We start from the raw sequence: 21,649 nt of genomic DNA, 5'->3' as shown, positions 1-21,649 counted from the left end.
TCGTAATCGAAGCATTGAAAGGGAAGCCAATTTTCCGCCATTGAAGGGAAAAGCGTGAAAATTCCTTTCAAGTCTTTCAATTTCTTTAGCAATAGCTTTTATGTTATAATGCGTAGAAGGTACATAGATATAAATACATAGAGTTGACTTCGGAGCAGATGAGTAAGTAATAAATATGTGTGTGTAAGTAATAAATATTACACACTATTTATCCTACTAATATTATAAATGCGAAAGTTTGTGAGGATGGATGTATGTGTATTAGAGTAAGATCCCAGAGCCATAAGATACAACTTATGTTATAAAGCATATAAATTTCGGTTCATAGAGACTACTCTATTGTACTTTTTAATATCTGAATGTTAGTGGAGCTCTATCGGTGACACCTGCGCCACCTGAGCCAAAACTAAAAAAAAGCTCAAATAAATTAATGAACTTAATTTATTTTTAAATGTCTGATTTTTTGATATGTTATTAATATAACTATTACAATGTTATATTTAATCAGTCAGACAAATTGCAATACTCAACCATGAGTATGAGCACGAGAGCACTAATTGTATTGCCTTCTACATCCGGCTTGAAGGACCATACTATTATTTTTACTCTGTGCTCGTTCTAATTGAGAATGTTTGTTACTATAGGGTTAAGTGAAGTGTGTTACTGGAGTATAATCTCAAAGGATTTTGTTACTTTGGCCAGAAATAGAGAGAATATTTGTTAATCTTGATAATTGAGAATTGTTGGAAATAGCCGTGGACTTTGGCCCTTTAAATTATTATACCTCTATCCATACTAATATTATAACTCTGTCTGTCTGTCTGTTACTCAATCACGCCTTAACTACTGAACCAATTTGCATGAAATTTGGTATAGAGATATTTTGATACCCGAGAAAGGACATAGGCTACTTTTTACCCCGGGAAATAGGATAGGTTTTATCCCGGAAATCCCACGGGAACGGGAAGTATGCGGGATTTTCTTTGACTGCGCGGGCGAAGCTGCGGGTGGAAAGCTAGTAGTCTATATTGATGTTATACTAGATACTATTGTTATCATTTATAAACATTGTATCAATGAGCTAATAAAGAGCCAACAATGGTTACTAATTTTTCAATTTAATAAAAAAAAATATTTTTGTAAAAGCTTAGTTACTTGACGAATTGATTTCTCAGATAAAAAGTGTGGTACCAGCCCATAGATAAACGTATCTACAGCTTACGTCAATCTCATACATTCGTAGTCTATTCTATTGAACGCTACGCTAACAGAAAGCCACTTGACTAGGGGGGCTGATATTATTACACTACGAACAAAAAATCTAACAATATTACTTTTGATAAAAATAATTGATTTCAAGTAATAAGACCATAAAATAGTTTCAAATGTGGCAAAATTTATCTCTCAATAACATAATTGTTTATTTAACTAATACCATATCTATAAATAAGAAAGAGCATTGCCAATTCCCGGGTCTGAATAAACTGACGTCTGACGAAGTGACGAGAATAGTGTATGCTCATGTCATTAAACTACATGTTTGATTGAATTCCTCGTGATGACGTCACAGTTTCGTAATGTCTTCATTAGAGCTTCATGATGTGGTAATTGTTGAACAAAAAAGCTTTTAAAGCATTAAAAAAATTTGTAATTTAGCATTATTTTATTTTTGTATTATTTTTTTTTGCTAATATAATGCTCAAATAAGGAATAATCTGAAGACAAATATTAAACTATTATGCCTTTGAAGTCACGCTACAAAACGCTTCAACGTAAAAATAACTAAAGAAGGTAAGCACAGGGGCCGTTGTATGACTTCTTTCCCAGTCAGTTTACGCCGTGAATTAAACTGACTGGCAAATTCATATAATACCATAATTAACCATCGCTGGTTATTGCGATCATTATATGAATTTGCCAGTCAATTCAATTCATGGCGTACCTTATCTGTCTAGAAATAAGAGGGTTATATTATAATACGGCACCAGATGAATATACAGCAGAGAAGAAATATACAGCATTCTTTACAGAGTATAATTTAAGGCTTCATATTTTATTATTTACGCTAATAATATAACAAACAACAATTAAATGTTCGTTATTAAGCCAGTGAAAATTGCTTACGTACCTACCTACAACAAAGTTAACTACCGCTTTATTACCAGCATTTTACACAGTACGTATCATAAATTTTATTCCGTTATGGTGTTATAGCTTTCATTGTGAAGGTAAAATCGATTATTTTGTTATACATCTTGTTCAATAATCGCTAACAGGGTAATTTTCATTTATGATTCATTGAAGCCGGCGCGGCGGCTCTGTCCACTTAACATTTTATCAGATTAATGAGAGAGCGCAACTTATCAATTTTCTTATTATACTGAAATCTTTTGATCTATACAAGCACCTTATCAGTGATAACGTAGTGTTTTAATTGGTAATCGATTTTCTTTTAAAATTAGGAAAAGTTAAGATGTAGGTCAATTTGGGCGAGATTCCAATTACTTTTTCATACATTTGAATTAGATTTCTGAAAAACACGAATTATGTTTCTTTTCTATTTCATCAAAATGGTATAAACAGACTCTCATTTTATTTACTAGTATCGCTAACTACCCGTTTTATTACTTTCCTTGTTTCTCTCATTAATCCAATATTAATAAATTCCCCTAAAATTTGCCGACAACCTCCCAAAATTAGCAGCAACATTACCCCAAAACTTTGCGCTATACAATATTCAATTTAATCTTTGAAGCTATCCTCTAAAGTTCCGACACAGTTGGGTCAAGGCTGCGTAAAGGCTGCGTTTTCAAGGAACCGTTATGGCCTTCATGTGTAAACTATGCGATAATGGCACTTCACTTGTGAAATATAGTACATATTTAAGGGAATACTATTATTTTAAAGAGGATTTATTACGTTCGTGTGTAATGTAGGTAGGTATAAACTCAAATTGATAACCTAAGTGAGGATATCTATTATACTGATTTTATAAAACTAAAGAGTTTGTTTGTTGGTTGCTTGAACGCGGTAATCACTCAAAATTATTTCTCTGTTAGATAATCCATATATCGAAGAAGGCTTATTACCCGGAGCAATGCGGGTAAAATCTCGGGACATAGCAGATAGTTTTTCTATATTCGTTGGGAGCTAGTAAGACACTTGTACTACTGTTGCCTAAATTTCTACAAAATATAGTAAAGTATCTAAAATTTATATTTTCAGGCTTAAATTATTCTACCGATTTTCATGACCTTTACGTATACATGTATAAGGGAAAATAGGGTACAGCAAAACAAAACTCGTAAAGGCTGAAATATGGTAAGTAAATTGTGTGCAGAATGGTTATATGATAATGCATGCAAATTTTGGCAAGTTTATGAGAATTGAGAAATAAGGAAAAACTTTGTAGACCGATTTACTGTACCCTTAATGTGTGTATTGTTTACGCTTTTGGCTATATGTACCTATTTATTTTAAATTAAGCTATACCCATAGTAGATTAGCCTATATCTAAGTTAGGATATACAATTTATATAAGTAAGTACCTAATACATAAGAAATACCATAAAACTAGTATTTAAATGGTATTAATCTATTGATTTTTTTCAGGAACATCATTATATCATCAGGAAACTTACGATTAATTTATTCTAGATGCTGTTGATACCTTAAGAAACACATTTCTTTTTTACGTAAAAATCATGAATTAAATGACATGATTCTTCCATTGGATTCTCTCTAGATGAAACTATCTACATGCATTTAACAGCCTCTGAGCGACTCTATTCCCACATAATAATACTTATTTATTTATTGAAAGTTACCATAGTCTCCCTTATATAATCTTCTTATATATAAAAATGAATCGCAAAATGTGTTGGTAAGCGGCGTAAGGGTAAATAACTCGAGAACGGCTGAACCGATTTCGATAATTCTTTTTTTATTATATTCCTTGAAGTACGAGGATGGTTCTTATGTAGAGAAAACGTAAATATTATGTACCACGGGTGAAGCCGGGGCGGACCGCTAGTTTAAAATAAAATTATCAAAAATCTTACCGTTCGCAAGAATGAAACATCATCTTGCTCACTCGCTCCTCCCTCAGCTTCCGCCATTTTGAGTTAATTTTCCCGCTGATTTATGTCGTTAATACCATTCCATAACTGAAACAAAGAAATAGCCAAATTAATAATGCTGAAATCAATAACGGACCAATTGGTATAAGAAAACTTCTGTTTTATGAGCAAAAGTTTAATTATTTGAATTTTATTGTTAACTTTAGCTTGGAAGTTAAAGTCGAATATTCTTGTGAATTAAAAGTAGATATAAAGTTTTTTGAAAAAGGTAGGTGGTCCTCAATATTACTAGTACGATGTTTATATGAACTTATTATATTAGGGCATTATTGAAGTAAATTTCATAAAAAGAGAGTCAAAAGAGAAAATCTAAACCTAAGCATTACAATACTATATTCAAATATAAAATACAAACATCAGATACAAAACTAATTGAACGATGAATCGCCTTAACAAAATCAAAAAGAAATCCTTTAAACATTTTACGTCTTATGTCTATCACGTTAAAGAACAAAATCAATTACTTTTTATACATTCCCCTTCTGAAAAGCAACTCCCTAATTGCTCATTGTCACACTATATAACATAACAATGACTCTTCCGTTGAACAAAACACTGATACAAAATTTACTCGAAAAGAATGGGAGAGATAAAGAAGAATTCATATTTAACGAGCTTGCTGAGATTGCTGGACAAAGGAAAGCGTAACTTTATGACCCACGTTGGATGCCAGAATATAGGATTAGGTTGAAACAGATGGGAACTTTAGGCCTTTGTTTTCATGAAGTTGGTTCTGAATATTATAGTTATTTTGTAACCAGATTGTAGATAATTCTTAAAGATATCTTTGGAATTATTTCATCCAAATTATAAATCTAAATAATGTAAGTATTTCGGAAATGTATTATGTAGCCTTAATATATGAAGTAATAGGAATTTCATTTTAAATCTGTGTTTTCAAAGTCGAGCAAATAGTATGAATGTGATTTTCGATATTTGTTTACATTGATGTTGTTTATAATGTAAATGGCTGAGGGGGAAATATTGCTATAAAGACACAGTATAATAGTTTATTGTTTATTATGTGTCCAAAACATGAAAACAAGAGAGGGTTGGACAGATAATTATTCTTATCCCGGCTTACTAAGGAAACCAACGAGGAAAATAATATAGGAATGAATTAATACCCTTTGTTTTAGACAAAGGAAACGCAGAGCAGTCGTTATAAGTTATTACATAGCATAGGCACAGTATTACAATATTATAGTAAACTAGTGGTCCGCCCCGGCTTCGCCCGTGGTACATATTTCACAATAAAAGGTAGCCTATGTCCTTTCTCGGGTATCAAAATATCTCCATACCAAATTTCATGCAAATTGGTTCAGTAGTTTAGGCGTGATTGAGTAACAAACAGACAGACAGAGTTACTTTCGCATTTATAATATTAAGTATGGATATTGTAATACTGTGGCATAGCCTCATAGGCATAGGTTACTAAGTACAATAGGCTACTTAATCACTTATAAGCGATTTCTACCAAACAACTCAATATTTTTAACGAACAAAAGAAACGATAATTGATCATATGAATAACAAGAAAAGAGAAGAAGATTTAATATAGACCGTAGTATTATTTACGATAGACATAGGTAATGTTTTTTATAAAACTCGGACACTTTTCAGACTTTGCTTTGAAAATTTAATTCAGCAATTCATAAACTGGCACCTAACGCTGAAGTACCCTTAAACTGAAGATCGGTGTCAAGTTTGTACTAAAATTTCGGCATTCAAAAAGAGCGTTTCCTCCTTTACCTTCGTAGGTACTTACTGTCCCGGGATTTTATCAGCGGACTAAAACACGGGCAAAAGCTTTCATCCCTATATATTATGTGTTACAATGTATAACATAAGCCTGTTTTAACTAACCCCCATTAATGAAAAAGGGCTATGTTAAAACCTGGGTTTAACTATTTTCAATACATTTTTTATCCAAGTTGGTTTCACAAAGACAATCATAACATTAGAACGGATTTTCGTGCATCAATGCTCTAAGTTGCAAAAAATTCTAGTCTGATCTATCTATCTAGTATAGTTACTCTATTGTTTGAACGCGCTAATCTTGGGAACTACTGGTCCGATTTGAAAAATTATTTCGGTGTTAGATAGCTCATTTATCGAGGAAGGCTATAGGCTATAGGTATATCATCACGCTACGACTACGGAATGGAGCTCCGGGGGTGAAACCGCACGGAGCAGCTAGTTGATAATACAAGAAAAAACTTTACAACATAAAAAACGCTATCTATAGCAGTTACTAGGCTCAAATAAATAATATTATCTAGCCTGTAGTCTAGACAATGGACAATGTTAAATCGGTATTCATTAGGTATTCAAGTTCAAGGCATTATTTTATTTTTATTTATAGTCATTTATTTTGGTATTTCGTTCGTATTTCAGTAATTTTTATTGTTTGGAACGAGTTAATCATATAACATACGAAATATAACAAATGCAATGTTTGTTTGAAGTCAGATTATCATCAATACAATTTATTGTTATAGCCCTTTTTAATCTGGATTTACATATAAAAGCTCTATAAAGGCTCTACATAAAAGAAAGTCGAGGTAGTTATAGCACTTCATTCATTCCAACGATTTACTTCTCTTCTTTAGTTTATTGAATATCTAAGTCACAGCTTAGAAACAAACCCGAACAACTTTAACCTTAAAAAAAAAGACGGGTTGCACTCCGGGAGTGCCGGCAAAAGTGAAAACTTGATTATTAACGTTGAGCATGTTTGATATTTTGGAATGGTATCCGTCTTACGCTTTTTCGATCAGGTCACGTGTCCTGACGCGAGTTTAAGATTTTATACCCATTACAGAAAAAGTGCTCAACGACGCTAAAGAAGTTTTCACTTCAAAAATGTGACTATTCGAGCGAAGGGCTAGTAACAAATTAATCAAAGTTTTAATTAACTATTTACGTTGTCATTGTTGGTTAACGTGACCCCGTTCTTGTGTAGTTTTAATTACTTAAAAACTTGGTACATTTTAAAGCAAACGTTGAATTTATAGGTTTACACGGGGCATTACGGCAATTAAAACCCTTGCAGACGAGGTGAGGTAGAATATTTAATTTGATGTAAACGTGTAAGAAGGTAATTTATAAGTAAACTTTTATAGATATTATTTTCCTTGCTTCACAGTTTGCTCGCTTTAATTTATGCATGAATAAATTCTATTAATTATAGAATAAGATGGACGAACCATTAAACCATTAAAAAGACTTTATGCTCTTTAATAATAGACCGCTCATCCTTATTTAAATAAAATGAATATTATGTTACTATGAATGAGGTTATTTTTAAATCACGTAAGTTAAATTACCGCTATAAATTATTATTTTATACGTAAATTTTTTTGTCCGTAGAAATCCGTAGCTCGTAATAATATCTTATGTACCTACGAGTAACATCTGCAGCTATGAAAAGAGTCTAACAAAGTCTATTTAAAATGTAAATCCAGACATTGCAGAATGACCTTTGAGATCTACAAATTTGACCCAATTCTGTGCAAGATTCCCAGTTCCCACCTGTAATCTAGCTTTCCTAGAGGAAACGCGTAGACGCGTCGAAACGTTACTTTGATAAATTTGTACAAACGATTAAAATAAATTATGAATTTACGAAATCAACTAGGTAAGGATTGAAATAATAAATTAAACTGTCACTTCTAGTTGCTTATTATTTGTGCCTATAGATAATAACTATTTGTATTTAAAAAGAACAAGTCGAAATATATCAATAATATAACATAAGTATAATAATATAATATAAGTATATATATAACAACTACATAGTATAAAGCAAAATCGCTTTCTCTGTCTCTATGTCCCTATGTCCCTTTGTATGCTTAAATCTTTAAAACTACGCAACGGATTTTGATGCGGTTTTTTTAATACATAGAGTGATTCAAGAGTAAGGTTTTAGTAGGATATAATTTATTAGGGTTTAGATAAAGCGGGTGAAGCCGCGGGCGGTAAGCTAGTAATATAAGTATATATATATATGTTTGTTAAAATTAACTTTGTCACAATACCTATTTGAAAATCCTCGGTAACAAAACTAGTCATTCATAGAACGAATTAGTTCAGACAAAACCAGGTCAGCACTGTAATAAAGCAATTAATATTTAAGACCCGCCCTAACTTCGTCTGTGGGTCAAACAATCTGTTTAATTGTCTTTTATTTTACGCTAAATCTTTAGTAGTGTAGGCTAGTATGTATGGTCATCGTTAAGAACATAATATCAGTAAAAATAAACCTTAATAAGGGCTAGCTACTAGTTATTATTCTGTGATAAGGGCTAGTAACTACTACAAGGAATATAAATTTATAAAGAACTAGTGGTCCGCCCCGGCTTCGCCCGTGGTACATATTTCGCAATAAAAGGTAGCCTATGTCCTTTCTCGGGTATGAAAATATCTCCATACCAAATTTCATGCAAATTGGTTCAGAAATTTAGGCGTGATTGAGTAACAGACAGACAGACAGAGTTACTTTCGCATTTACAATATTAGTATGGATAGAAAAAAGACACATAAAACTGAAAGAATAAAATAAATTCGATTTCTCTGGCGGGTCACGAGTGGCTGAATTGGTCAGGCATCCGCCCCGGAATGGCGCGAAAGGATGCGGGTTCGAGTCTCGCCTCGTGATCGAATTTTTTCTATTCTTAATAAATTTATATTTATAAAGCATTTGAATGCCATAAAATAATAAATATCAATTACTACAAGGAACACAACTTTCTGACCTACCAAAATCATTTCATTGATAAGAAGATATTATTCGTAAAAAAAGGCTAAAAACTACTGCAATGAACATATTTTTCTGACATACCAAAATCTTCCAAAGCTAACTTATAAAACATCACATTCTGAAATGTATGAAATTGGGCTTCAGGAAGGCATATTAGATTTAGTGTGACGTTACGTGTCCCTTCTTATCTAACCGTAAGAGCTTATAGATAAGAAGTTTTGTGTGATGAAAATACAAGATGAGATGAACATATTATCATGCTCACGTAAAAAACATCTTGATCTTTTAAGCTAGATCACTACATAGTACTAAACAAAGTTGCTCGCTCTCTCTGTTCTATGTATGCTTAAATCTTTCAAACTACGCAACGGATTTTGATGCGGTTTTTTTTAATAGATAGAGTAATTCAATATTTCCGCCCGCGGCTTCGCCCGCTTTGTCTAAAACATAATAAATTATATACTAAAACCTTCCTCTTGAATCACTCTATCTATTAAAAAAAACCGCATCAAAATCCGTTGCGTAGTTTAGGTTTAGAGACATTTATTTTCAAAGAAGAATTAGTTTTAAAGATTTAAGCATACATAAGGATATAGGGACAGAGAAAGCGACTTTGTTTTATATATTTTATACTAGCTTACTGCCCGCGGCTTCGCCCGCTTTGTCTAAAACATAATAAATTATATACTAAAACCTTCCTCTTGAATCACTCTATCTATTAAAAAAACCGCATTAAAATCCGTTGCGTAGTTTTAAAGATTTAAGCATACATAAGGATATAGGGACAGAGAAAGCGACTTTGTTTTATATTTATACTATGTAGTGATAATATGTCGCGTCAGCTAGTTTTAACTATGAATATACTCAAAGATCAAAAACATCTAACTGTAGAATCAAGTAAAATCTGTTGTTAACAGAATATAATATAAACTAGTGTTTTTGGTAAAGTGCCAATAGACGAACATTTCAATAGCATGGACTGTATGGAATTATAAATTATTATTAGTATCAAAAGTTGAAATAAGATAATATGTTTTACATAATTTATTCGATTGTCCATAAGTTTTTTTTTTAGTAAGTGCCTATAAAGTAAATAAGTTTCAGATAGACTAATATTTCTTGTTACGACGAAGTAAACTTCCGCTAACAGAAAATTGAATACAATGTAAAGAATCTACTTTGAATACTGGTAAGTATTATATCATAAACACTTCATACTATACTCTATAGGACCTACTTATAGCGCGTCAAAATATCATTAAAACGTTACGAGTATACGATAAAAAATAAGTATTGGAAACTTTTATGTGAATAGCGTGATCACCAAATATTATTTAGACACGAATTTGGTTTAGTAAAGTTCTTTGTTTACTAAATAAAATAACCCTTAGCCTTCAACCTGCTGCGTAATTCAAGGACAAGCACATTACCTTCCTACTTACTGACTTCAAGGAAATATAGTTGGTAGGTACCCATAGCGATATACCTATTCCACAGGTTTAAATCTATTCTGCGAGACTTCAATCTACCTATATGTTTAGAGGTTAGTAAGTGTTAGTAAATGTGAGTGTCGCAACTCGAAACTAAAACTACATATATAATAAATAATATAATAGAGCGACAATTCTTATCGTTTTATTTTCATCGGTTCATTCTCTGTCCCTATGTCCTTATGTATGCTTAAATCTTTAAAGCTACGCAACGGATTTTGTTGCAATTTTTTTAATAGATAGAGTGATTCAAGAGGAAGGTTTTATTAGTACATAATATTATAATTTATTAGGTTTTGGCCAAGCCAGCGAAGGGGCGGGCGGAAAGCTAGTTATTTTATATGATCATGAAATTGTAGAGAGTCTACATTCACCAACCACTCACTTTCACAGGTACTGAAGTACTTATAATAGGAACTACCCCAACATGTAGTACCATACTATTAATCAATAAAATATAAACCTCACAATACAAGCAACAATCAACACAAATTACAGTGAAATACACATACTTCCATGAATGATACGCCTCTCCGACGCATCGGATCGTTGACCCACTTCTAACCGGGTTAAAAATACGGCAACAGGAGTTTATGGCTCGCTTTTGAACTGTGTTCATGGTTTTGGCGTGGCGAATCGCGGACGAACTTTTGATTCGTGCTTTCTGACATGATATGATACGTAGGGTAGGGTGCTACTTATTATGATGCGTCTCTTTAATAAAAGTTTTCAATACATTATACATTCAATGTGATTCAATAATTTAGAATTAGGTACGAGTGAATCGAACTACTGAGCGCTCCTGAAGATAGCTGCTTAAATTCGTCGAGAAAACAGTGTACAAACGCATAAAATATCAGTACAAATACTGAGCAGTGTGCACCTTGAATGTAGATTAAGTAACTTATTGCTTGTAAATTCATGATATGTTCACAATTTATCACAGCTTATATCAACTGTATCTAGTAATTGAGAGCCATTGTTTTGAGCTTGCACATTACGCTCTATAGCTTTCGCATTAGGTCTATAATAACCAAAGACAATAGAATACAATGGAGCTACATGAAGGAACTTACATATTATATGCGTTTGGACACTATTATAATAGTCTATGCCTAACAGTGCACTTACATCAAACGAATATAGAGCTAGAGCAAGAGCATTCTTTCGTGAACTTTTAGTGTAAACTAAAACTAGTAATCGGTGTTGTTCAGTATAAGAACATTGCATATAATCTTTTCGAACGCACTTAGAACAAAGATATAATGCTGTACATTAATAAAATAACATGGTGACGTTAGAATGAGCATTCGCTCGTTTGATGTAAATGCACCGTAATGCGATGTTTCTTTTTAATTTTGAAAATTACGTATTGAAATAAACAATATATAATCACTATTTATGCTACCATTTACAAACATAGAACAGTAACAACAAATTGTTTGTTTGTTTTACTGTTCTGTGTTTACAAACATCAAAAATGAATTGACAAGTTTTTTATTTTTGTCTATATTCACGTGGAAAACTCATCCCTTGAACAAACAATCATAAAGGTATGCTGTACACGACTTTTTAGTAATCGCTATCGTCATTTGTATGAACACGGTTTTAAAGCTAGAGCTATCTAAATATCGCAAATAAAGAAATTACTTTTAGTTCACTCATTTCTTCGTCCGTTTCTTGTCTACTTAACTTTTATTTTCTGAAGTTTTGGGGATAAATGTCAGTGTTCTCGTATACTTTTGCCTCCCATGTATTTCGTAAAAAAAGTTATTCGTTAAATTATTATTTTCTCAGTCGTTTCTAACACGTAATCCAAAGGAGGTAAGATCCTTTGTCCTTTGAGAATGGGCAGGATAAATGGCAGTTATTTTTCACCTTCATTAACAACATGAAATCTACATATACTTCTTGAAGCCTTTTAACTTTAAACGATGCAATAGTATTTGCAAATGCTAGTTACATTATTACTCAGAAAAGAGGGAAATGGCAGTCCAAAACTTAAACAAACACTAATCGCGGGAACTACTGGTCCGATTTGAAAAATTCTTCGGTGTTAGATAGCTCATTTATCGAAGAAGGCTTTGGGCTATATATCATCACGCTAAGACTAATAGGAGTGGAGCACTGCGAGTATAACCGCGGGACAACAGCTAGTTACTAATATAAACCAGCTAAATATAAGCATATTCGTCATTCAGAACAACTAATTATGTTTTATGGCTAAGACTACTTTAAGCTGAACAAAAATAGCAGAAATTAAATTTTCAATGTAGGTAGCTACCCAACCGCCCTCTTCCACTAAAATAACAAAGAGATTCCAGCAACGTCATACAATTTAAATAATTTTGATGGGCTGCTGGTAATTAGGTTGGACAAATGTTTTATTTATTTTTTGAGCAATCACATTGTGGTTTTAACCACCTTTTTATTATGTTTAATTTGAAAAAAAACTTTATGAACATTTTCATCTACTAACAGCACTGTGCGGATGTAAACCGAAGTAGGTTTTTGGATATAAAAAATATTATATCTGAAAGGGTCTAATTTGTATTTTTTAACCTAAATAAAATAAAAGACATCTTTTCACTTTTAATTTAACTAAAACTGTTAAGCATGACTCATGAGCTTTTAGCAACTTATAAATTGGAAAACGATTTGTTCTAGCCTCAAGCACACAAGGTTAGTCAACATTGTCTGTACAAATTGTTCGTTGTTTGGAATGATAATATTGCATGAAAGTTGCATGAATACAAATTAAAATATTATATTTTTAAATTGGGTTAGGTATACCTAATTATATATACAACGACTCCGCATAAACTTGAGTAATGAGAAAAGACGAAGCATTTATCAATTTTATTATCATCTTAATATGTATGAAAGGCTTCTATTTAGTTTTTACTATTGAAGCTTTAAAAGCTTACTATAATTGTAACCGTATCACTGATTCAATATAAAATTTTAATAGTTTTGAGCTTTTTAGAGAAGAGCTTTTTGTGTATGAAAATTTTTAAAACCTATTTCTGGTTTTATATTTGTTTATTTATGTTCGGCTGTATGATTTTTAAATAGCTATTTTTTGTTTCTAATTCGTTTACTTTCAAATTTAATCATGCAGAATACAAACATATTTGCGGGTCGATTCATCATACAATACGATTGACGATGTTGGCAAGATGCCAAAGACTGCACAAATGTTATATAATACAAACAAATAATGTACTTAACATGTCCAATATGTAGTGTGGAGCATTTGCAGTTAGACTGCAAAGGGAATAATATAGTTTATGACATAAGTAATGTTTTTGCATTTTGTTTATGCAATGTAGTTAACTAATATAATAAGTTGTAAGTTAATAATCAAACAATTCGTCAACTAATTGAACGTTCGTTCAATACTATCGTTCGTGCCGTTTTTGTCTAAGCGACGCGACATTCTAGCCCTATTGCTTCGCGCTGAAAACGCTTCGCTCGTTCTGTGTGGACTCGCCTATTGAATATGCCTGAAAGCGTATATACCTATTGTTCCTTTTTATAAGGGACTTCCACGGAAAAAAACGTACAATTTGCCTTTTAGAACATCATTATATCTTCACATTGTGTTTACATTTTACTTATTGTATCTGAAATTCATAGCACTCATAGCACTTGCTTCCACATCTCTGCTTTGATTGATATTCGTGTTGATGGATGATTCAAATGGTTTTGTTTTATATGTGAAGATAATGGAAGCATTAATTTTTTGCCCACATTTATTTATTGTATCTTCAATGTAATATTTAGAGTTCGCTTTCACTTTTTGGGTGTGGTGCAGATATATTTTACGTCTGTTTGACTGATCGATTTTCTGTACGAGCAGGCAGTAGGTAATTCTTTCTAACTTTTTCCGCCTCGATCGAGACACATCTAATAAGACTTATTGATTTATTGCTATAGATAGTATTATAATCAGAATCAGAATCATAGATTATAGATACAATCGCAGTAATAATCACAAACCTTAAATTTACCTTCTAGTTCGAATAAAATGTTTATTAATGTTAAAAAGTAATGAGGATAGCATTTGATGTGTTAAAAATTAAAATGCCTTATGAAATAAAACTTCACACGAGTACTAGGTTTCAAAATACAACATTTGAAATTGAAATATAGGTATTTGTAGTGTGAGCCCTTAAACATTTCAATGATAACTTCTAAACTACTACCGACTTAATTTTTATCACCTTGAAATATTCTAGTTGTTAGAGGCCCCAAAACCGTTCTGAGTACGTTCCAGCCTAGAATAATATTCAAAGGGACGTTACTGTCTGGGCGCTTGCAATGTTCGTTATTTAGTACCAGGAGTAAACTCAAACTCAAGCATTCATTTATTCAATTAGACTACTATTTAGTAGCACTTTCGAATCGTCATTACATGACTATATTCTATCGGTATCTAAGTATCGGTGGTAAATTTTTAACTTTTACCACCGATTCGGAAAGCAGTATCTATGGAGAAGAATCGGCAAGAAACTCCATAGTTGCTCTTTTAAAATCATGTCAATATTACATAATATGTAGATAACTTATATCTATCTACATAATATATCATTAAGTAAGATTACCAATTATAGCTTACAAGTTATACTACTAGCTTTGACAATATGAGCTTTGATAATATATCATTCAGTAAGATTACTAATTACTTATAGCTTAGGTACGAGTTATACTACTAGCTTTGACCTGTGAGTTTGTTCGCATTATACTCTGATACATTTACTATATTATGTTTATTCTAAGACATTTCATATTATATCCTGAAGGAATAAGATGGGCAGTGATTTAGAAAGAGACCTGTGTTGTTAAGAATGGTCTATGACTGTGTTTCAGAAGATATGTATTTTTTTTTACTCAGTTTTGGGCTCATAAATTATGAAAGTGTCAAGCAAACAAGCCAAATATGGAAATATCTTGTATCTATAGTTAATATTATAGTTAATGTGTGATAAAGGTGACTCCAGTAGGTACCTATATTATGAGTTTCGAATTTATAACATTTCTACCGGTTTCGCCTGCGTGCCTCAAATAAAATCACGCAACAAGCGTTCCCTTATCAAATTCCATGTCCTATTTAATTTATTTTATATAATATGTTTACGCGAATAATATAACAAAGGAACTAATGATTCTTAAAGTCCTATTAATCTTATATCAAAATCGGTCAATCATCCGAATTTTATAATCGGAATTGTACTAGTTTTACCACTTTTATTTTAAATTAATATATATGTATAAATAAATCAGTTAAGGTGTGATACTGTAACAAATAAACAGATTTCAGATAAACAGTTAAGGAGAGATTTTATTTCAAGATTAAACATTAAATCTGCACACAGCACAAATATATGACCTGCGCCATGGTGACCACGGTCACAGATGCATTACGCATATTCAGAATATCAATACTTTAATCATTTTTCGTGTTTCGTAATTAAGTTCACTATATTAATTAATATAATATGAAGATATTAAAAGATCTTTTCAATCATTTCTATTCCCTCTCATATCAATAACAATATCTTATGAGAGAAAATGAAATTATTATTTTTCTATTTCAATATATTGTTTTGTTTCAATAGAAAAAAAAATAAGAATTTCAATAGACGAAGACGGCTTTTAATTAATTTGAAGAGTAGAAACTTCTGGTTGAGTGGTAAGATGTTTAAGCAGTACAAAAGAGAACTACTTCGTTCTCTTTCCGATTGGGATTAATATAGAATTAAATATTAATCGATCTAGGAGGGTTCAGAAATCGTGCTTCGCATGAAAAATCTATGAATTATACAAATTAATAAAAAACATCTTTCCTCTTCAAGGAAAGGACACGGAACTTCACTCAAACTAAATATTACACATTTGCCAGATACCATATTATACCTAAAACACAATATATACAGACATTGACCAGAATTTTATAGGGGCTTTTTTTCTAAAACTAAAGTAAAGGCTATGTTTAAAATAGCTGTTATAAAATATTTCAATGAATACTTTCGCTATCTTCTAATCTGAGATTAAGTGAGAGAGTAATCTCGCAAATAATAAAAGAAAAAAATTCACAGATAACGCACACGTCTACAATTTGTATCTTTATTGTAATTTATAGGACACCTACGTAAATGTAATGTAAAGAAAATAAACTGTATAAAATTTAAGGTTTATCGTTATTATAATAGCGAATTTTCTTTATAACTACTTAACTCCAACTTAAAGGCAACAAATGACGGATGAAAAAAGAAGCTAGAAAAGTAAAGATTGAAGATTCTTATTACTTATAAGTAATATAAAAACCCGAATATTGAAAAAACAACGCGAGCGCGAAATACAGCGAAAAGAATTTGGCTCTACATAAATATTTTTTTATTGTTTTGTTTGTCTCAAAAGTAAAATCAAATTAAGAAAGATACCGTTGGAAAAATAGTTCTGTGTACAGATAGCAAAGAATATTTATTGGTACCTTAAATATAATTTGCACGTAACGTCCAGACCGCTCTAGAACTTTATAGAGACATTTCTTCTCATTCAGATGTACAGAAGTTATCCTTATTATGAAATAAATTTTATTCGTAGATATTATGTATATTGTATTTATATAGTTAACATTAATATTTCGTAGTTGTTTGCATATTTTATAATATATCTATTCATATAAATAAATAACAAAAACCTAGAGTTAACTTAAAAATATAGTTTTTAATCATATAACCCGTGTTCATTTACGGAAATTATGATTTTAATGTAAAAAATTGGGTCAAAAATATTGACATCATTTTTAAGTTCGGAAAAGAAAATATTAAAATCCTTCACAGAATAAGCCTATAATACAGAAGTTTTAACTGTCCTAAATAGTAAATAGCTCAAATATTGGAAAAGTTCGCAATTTATTGTTGACATCAAAACAAACCTTATTGCGTGCTTAAAAAATCCAGTAACACTGCAATCACAACACAGAACACTGTAACTTCGATAAAGAAGAATAATTACATCTTGTCACAGTACTTATTCAATTTATATAAACTTTATTTTTAATTAAATATTCTCTAATAAACGAAATTTCTCGTGACACGCTAACCGCACGAAGCGGTCGAATGCCGTGCGGCATTCCGCAGCTCATAGTTCTATACCGTAGCCAAAACTTACGTATTGAAATAAGAATTTTATTCCATGAAGCAAAAGGTTTAGTTTTCAGTGAATACGGAAGAATATAAGGCAGAAATCGGATGTACAGCTGGTCTATAATAAATTGGGTGGTTCTTGTATCTTTTGAATTAATAAGGATTAGGATGCTGTTGCGCTATTGAATAAAAACAGGTTCATCCTATTTGTAAAATATAATTTGTAAGCTAACGAGAATTAATTCATAAATCGAATTTGGAAAAGAAAATTAAAATGTATGTAAATATCGACGCATGTTTAATAAATAAAAAGGAAACTGCATTATATATTTTGTGTATGACAGGACATGAAAAGTAGAGCAAAACTCTACAAAAGTAGACGACCAAAAAGAAATGCAGGGTGCGCCGGGTTTGTAACCTTAAGATGGAAGATGTCACTATCCTAAATACTTTCATTGAATAACAAGTCATTTCATTTCATTTTCGCCTGAAACTACGCCATAACATGTCTACGGAGCCATAGCTACGCTTCAAGCTACGCTTTCCTGTTGAACAAATACTGGGTGTAAGACCGGTAGATGTCTCTGTGATTGAATATCAAAGCAAAAGCTTTTCAAGATTAAGCTTAGAATGTTTATTTTAGTGAAATATAAATTAAACTGAAAACTAAACTTTTTAATTTTATACATAAAAAGTAAAGAAAGATGTTTGCATTTTTTCAGTGTGTGTAAATATGTTGAAACATTTTGTGTTAGAGACAAGCTATTTTCAACTGCTATACCGATTCGTTACAAAATAAAATCTGATAGTCATCATCATCATCATCATAGAGTCATCGTATTTTAAGCCCTGAACCTCTCGTGTCATTCTGTGTCTGGTGTCGTGTGTTATCTATTCATACTCAGAGGTTAGGGAAGTGAACACAGGATTTTTAGTTGAAACACCGACGCAAACGCTGCGCCAATGACTTATGATCGTCGAATATCTAACAATAATAATCTACAGTTTAGCTGTTACAATTGCTATTTTAGCTAAATAGTTATTACGATTATGTAAACACGGTTTAATTCCGATGTAAGTAAATAATAATCTTTTATATTAGGTACAAGAACTGCATATTTTTCCACTATTATTTTGAATCTGCGAAGAGATAAATGTACTAAAGTACCGACCACCTGCTCTCCGGAACTAAGGTATCATTCCCGCGCACCTTAAAATAAAAAACATGTGCAAATCAATGAGGTCGGAATCCATGCAACCTCATTTCTAATCCTGCGCATAACAACAGTTTATTCGTGGTTTATTCCATATAGGAAAACCTACTTCAATCTCATTAATACTTATTTTTATACGAATCTAAATATTTAAATTTCTTTGCAATTAGCGGGCGGCAAGCGTGCCCTTATTCTTGAAATATAACGAGCGTCGAGATATTTTCATGAAACTAAATCACACCGTGTCCTTTGCACTTTACACTTACCAAATAAAAAAAATCCTATTATCTCTGGGTGCACTGATCACACATTTTCACACACAAAACCACACTTCCAAGGTTGGCCTTTCCAATCGTATTCGAGATAATTCGTACAATATAGTAGGAATCAGTTCTGGGCTCCGTGAGCGCCAGAATGGATTTAGATCGTATGAACGTCGAAGCAAAAGCTATTTATATCCGCTGGGTTTTAGCTCTCTGGTATAAGTTGAGCTATCGTGATTTATTCTTGGTAAAATACTATAGTGATACTCCTGTTGTCGATATTATAATAAATGCATTATTGTGATTCATATTATGGAGCGAGAGCTTTATTTTTAGGGCTGCGGAGGAGAACAGATGCATAGCGTAATTGAGATCGTTCCTTCAATTTCAAATGTTGCTACATATTATTATATGGATCGATTTGTTGAAAAATTTTCAATGCTTTATCTTTTAATCTTTAGGTATACATCAAGGATCAGGACTTCTCATTAATAGCAAACTCTATAATAAAAGAGATTTTTTTCATATCATAAATCGTTTATTTCTTTCCACATGTGCTATGTACATGGTTTTTAAATTACAATTACTGGCTCTAGGTTTGTTACTCAGCTCTTACGAGCGGGAATAATTTGAATTGCACAATTTACCAATAAATAAGTACCTACCAAGATGATGTAAAAATAAAACACAAATTTGTTTGTGTGTGTATGACGTGTGCAAGTGGATAATAGAGTAAAAAAATAAAACAACAAATTTCTTAAATATTTTATTTCGCTGTAACAAGACCGTTTATAGATATCATAATATACACAATGATTATTGCTTATTGCAGGCACTGTGGGTTGAAAAAGGTTTCAAACACCTTTGAAACCTTTTTTAAAGGTTTAACAAAACAACTGCATAATATTAAATTAAATTAAAATTCTAAAATAAATAACAGTTTAATGAAGTAGATCACAAGTAGATTAATTATTTAATTAAAATAAATTCAATATACATTTATTTATGTAGGAAAAATGTATGGGCGCATTATGCACGAACTATATTTGAAAATATACGATAACTAGCGGTCCGCCCCGGCTTCGCCCTTGCTACATGTTTACATTATCTCTCCCTAAGGACCATCCTCGTACTTCAAGGAATATTATAAAAAAAGAATTAACGAAATCCGTTCAGCCGTTCTCTTGTTATGCGCACAACACATTTTGCGATTAATTTATATTATAGATTCTGCATATTACAATAAAATAATTCCATACATTTTCATAATATTCGTGCATAATACGTTAAATAAAACTAAATATTAAGTTAGACGTAAATATATACCAACTGTTTCTGTTCCTGTCTCACTCTGACATATAACGAGTTCAATATTTGCATCCCTTTCTACACATTGCAACTATATAAGAACATTGACTATAAAGAACTAGACTCACAATCGAGTATAAAAAGGTCGTCAAAAATTGTTCAACGTACAAAATATTCAAATTAACACCTTATTTCGTTGCAGTAATGTTCAAAGTCGATTGTATACGCTCATTAGAAAACTCTCCCTAATACGCGCGTAGGTAGAGTTTTGCCTCGGACAGTTTTCGAACATGATTGTGAGACTAGTTGTTTATTGTGCAATGGAAGATTATTAAAACAAAAAAAAATGTGTGCGTGTACTAGTGTACACACGTAAGAACATTCTTTATGACCTTATTTTTCAAAAAATAATTTACTATATTATGCAACTTTACAGATATACGTCAATCACGCGTGTAAGCACAAGGGATAAAAACAAGATGACGCGTAACGGAAAAATGTCACGCGTAACGAAAAAATGTTACGCTAAATTTTTTTCCAACCCCGATAAAGAAGTTTCACTTCAAAAAATGGACAGATAAAGAGTAGCTTAATACCATATGCACTATATAGAATTAGTTATTGAAAAAAAGAGCGTGTTTGCCGAGCACATGTGTCAGAAGTGAAACTTTTTTGGCAAGATTCAAAGATACCAAAATCGCCTTACTCCATGACGTGACGGTATTACCTTGAAATTTTACTCTCAACGCGCCAAAAGAAGTTTCACTACAAAATCACTTTTTCAATGTTCCAATTTATTTCTGAAGTGTAAACAGTATATGAAAAAATATCTTCTAACAAAAAAATTGGCCGCTAACATTACAAACTTTAAGAAAAAATCACTATACAAGTATAGGTTTGAACTAGACATAAATATTTCCGAGTTTTTACAATTTTAAATTCATTACTATTACAAAATACCCAAATAATTTTTATACAATATTAACATTACAATCGCTACAATAAATTATTATATACAAATGTTAAATATCACATTTTAAATGAACTTTTAACTAAAATATATTTGATAGTCATCATTATTATTTATTTCCTAATGTCATGAAAAGAAGGATTTTCTAGCTCATATTATAAGCAAAATAATGTACATGTTTTTTTTATTAAATGTATGAATACATATTTATACTAATATTTCACATTCTTGTAGTTTAAGTTATAAATATAGTTAAAAAACCAGCGACAACTTTTCAAACAACTTCTGAAAAAAAAAACCCTATATTCATTGCGTTATGATTTAATTTCGTGTTACTAGTTGATTTGAA

At 31.5% G+C, this 21,649-nt stretch overlaps 1 protein-coding gene across 1 annotated transcript in view; it reads right to left on the bottom strand.

Moving 5' to 3' along the window:
• Nucleotides 1-19,145, bottom strand: part of RyR (Ryanodine receptor) — a 128,049-nt gene extending 108,904 nt beyond the window's left edge. The window contains exons 1-2 of the mRNA XM_090117172.1: nt 19,026-19,145; nt 4,062-4,166 (exon numbers count right to left, since the gene is read on the bottom strand). Of these exons, the coding sequence (XP_089973298.1) occupies nt 4,062-4,118 (57 nt within the window). The 5' untranslated portion in view covers nt 4,119-4,166; nt 19,026-19,145. The remainder of the gene's footprint in view (nt 1-4,061; nt 4,167-19,025) is intronic.
• Between the last annotated feature and the right edge of the window lie 2,504 nt (nt 19,146-21,649).

This window comes from Colias eurytheme, chromosome 27 (genome assembly GCF_061535395.1).
Source record: "Colias eurytheme isolate Ceu_HAF_F1 chromosome 27, ilColEury1 Martin Lab GWU primary, whole genome shotgun sequence".
Taxonomy (NCBI): Eukaryota; Metazoa; Arthropoda; class Insecta; order Lepidoptera; family Pieridae; genus Colias; species Colias eurytheme.
This window is presented reverse-complemented; position numbering and strand designations above follow the sequence as displayed.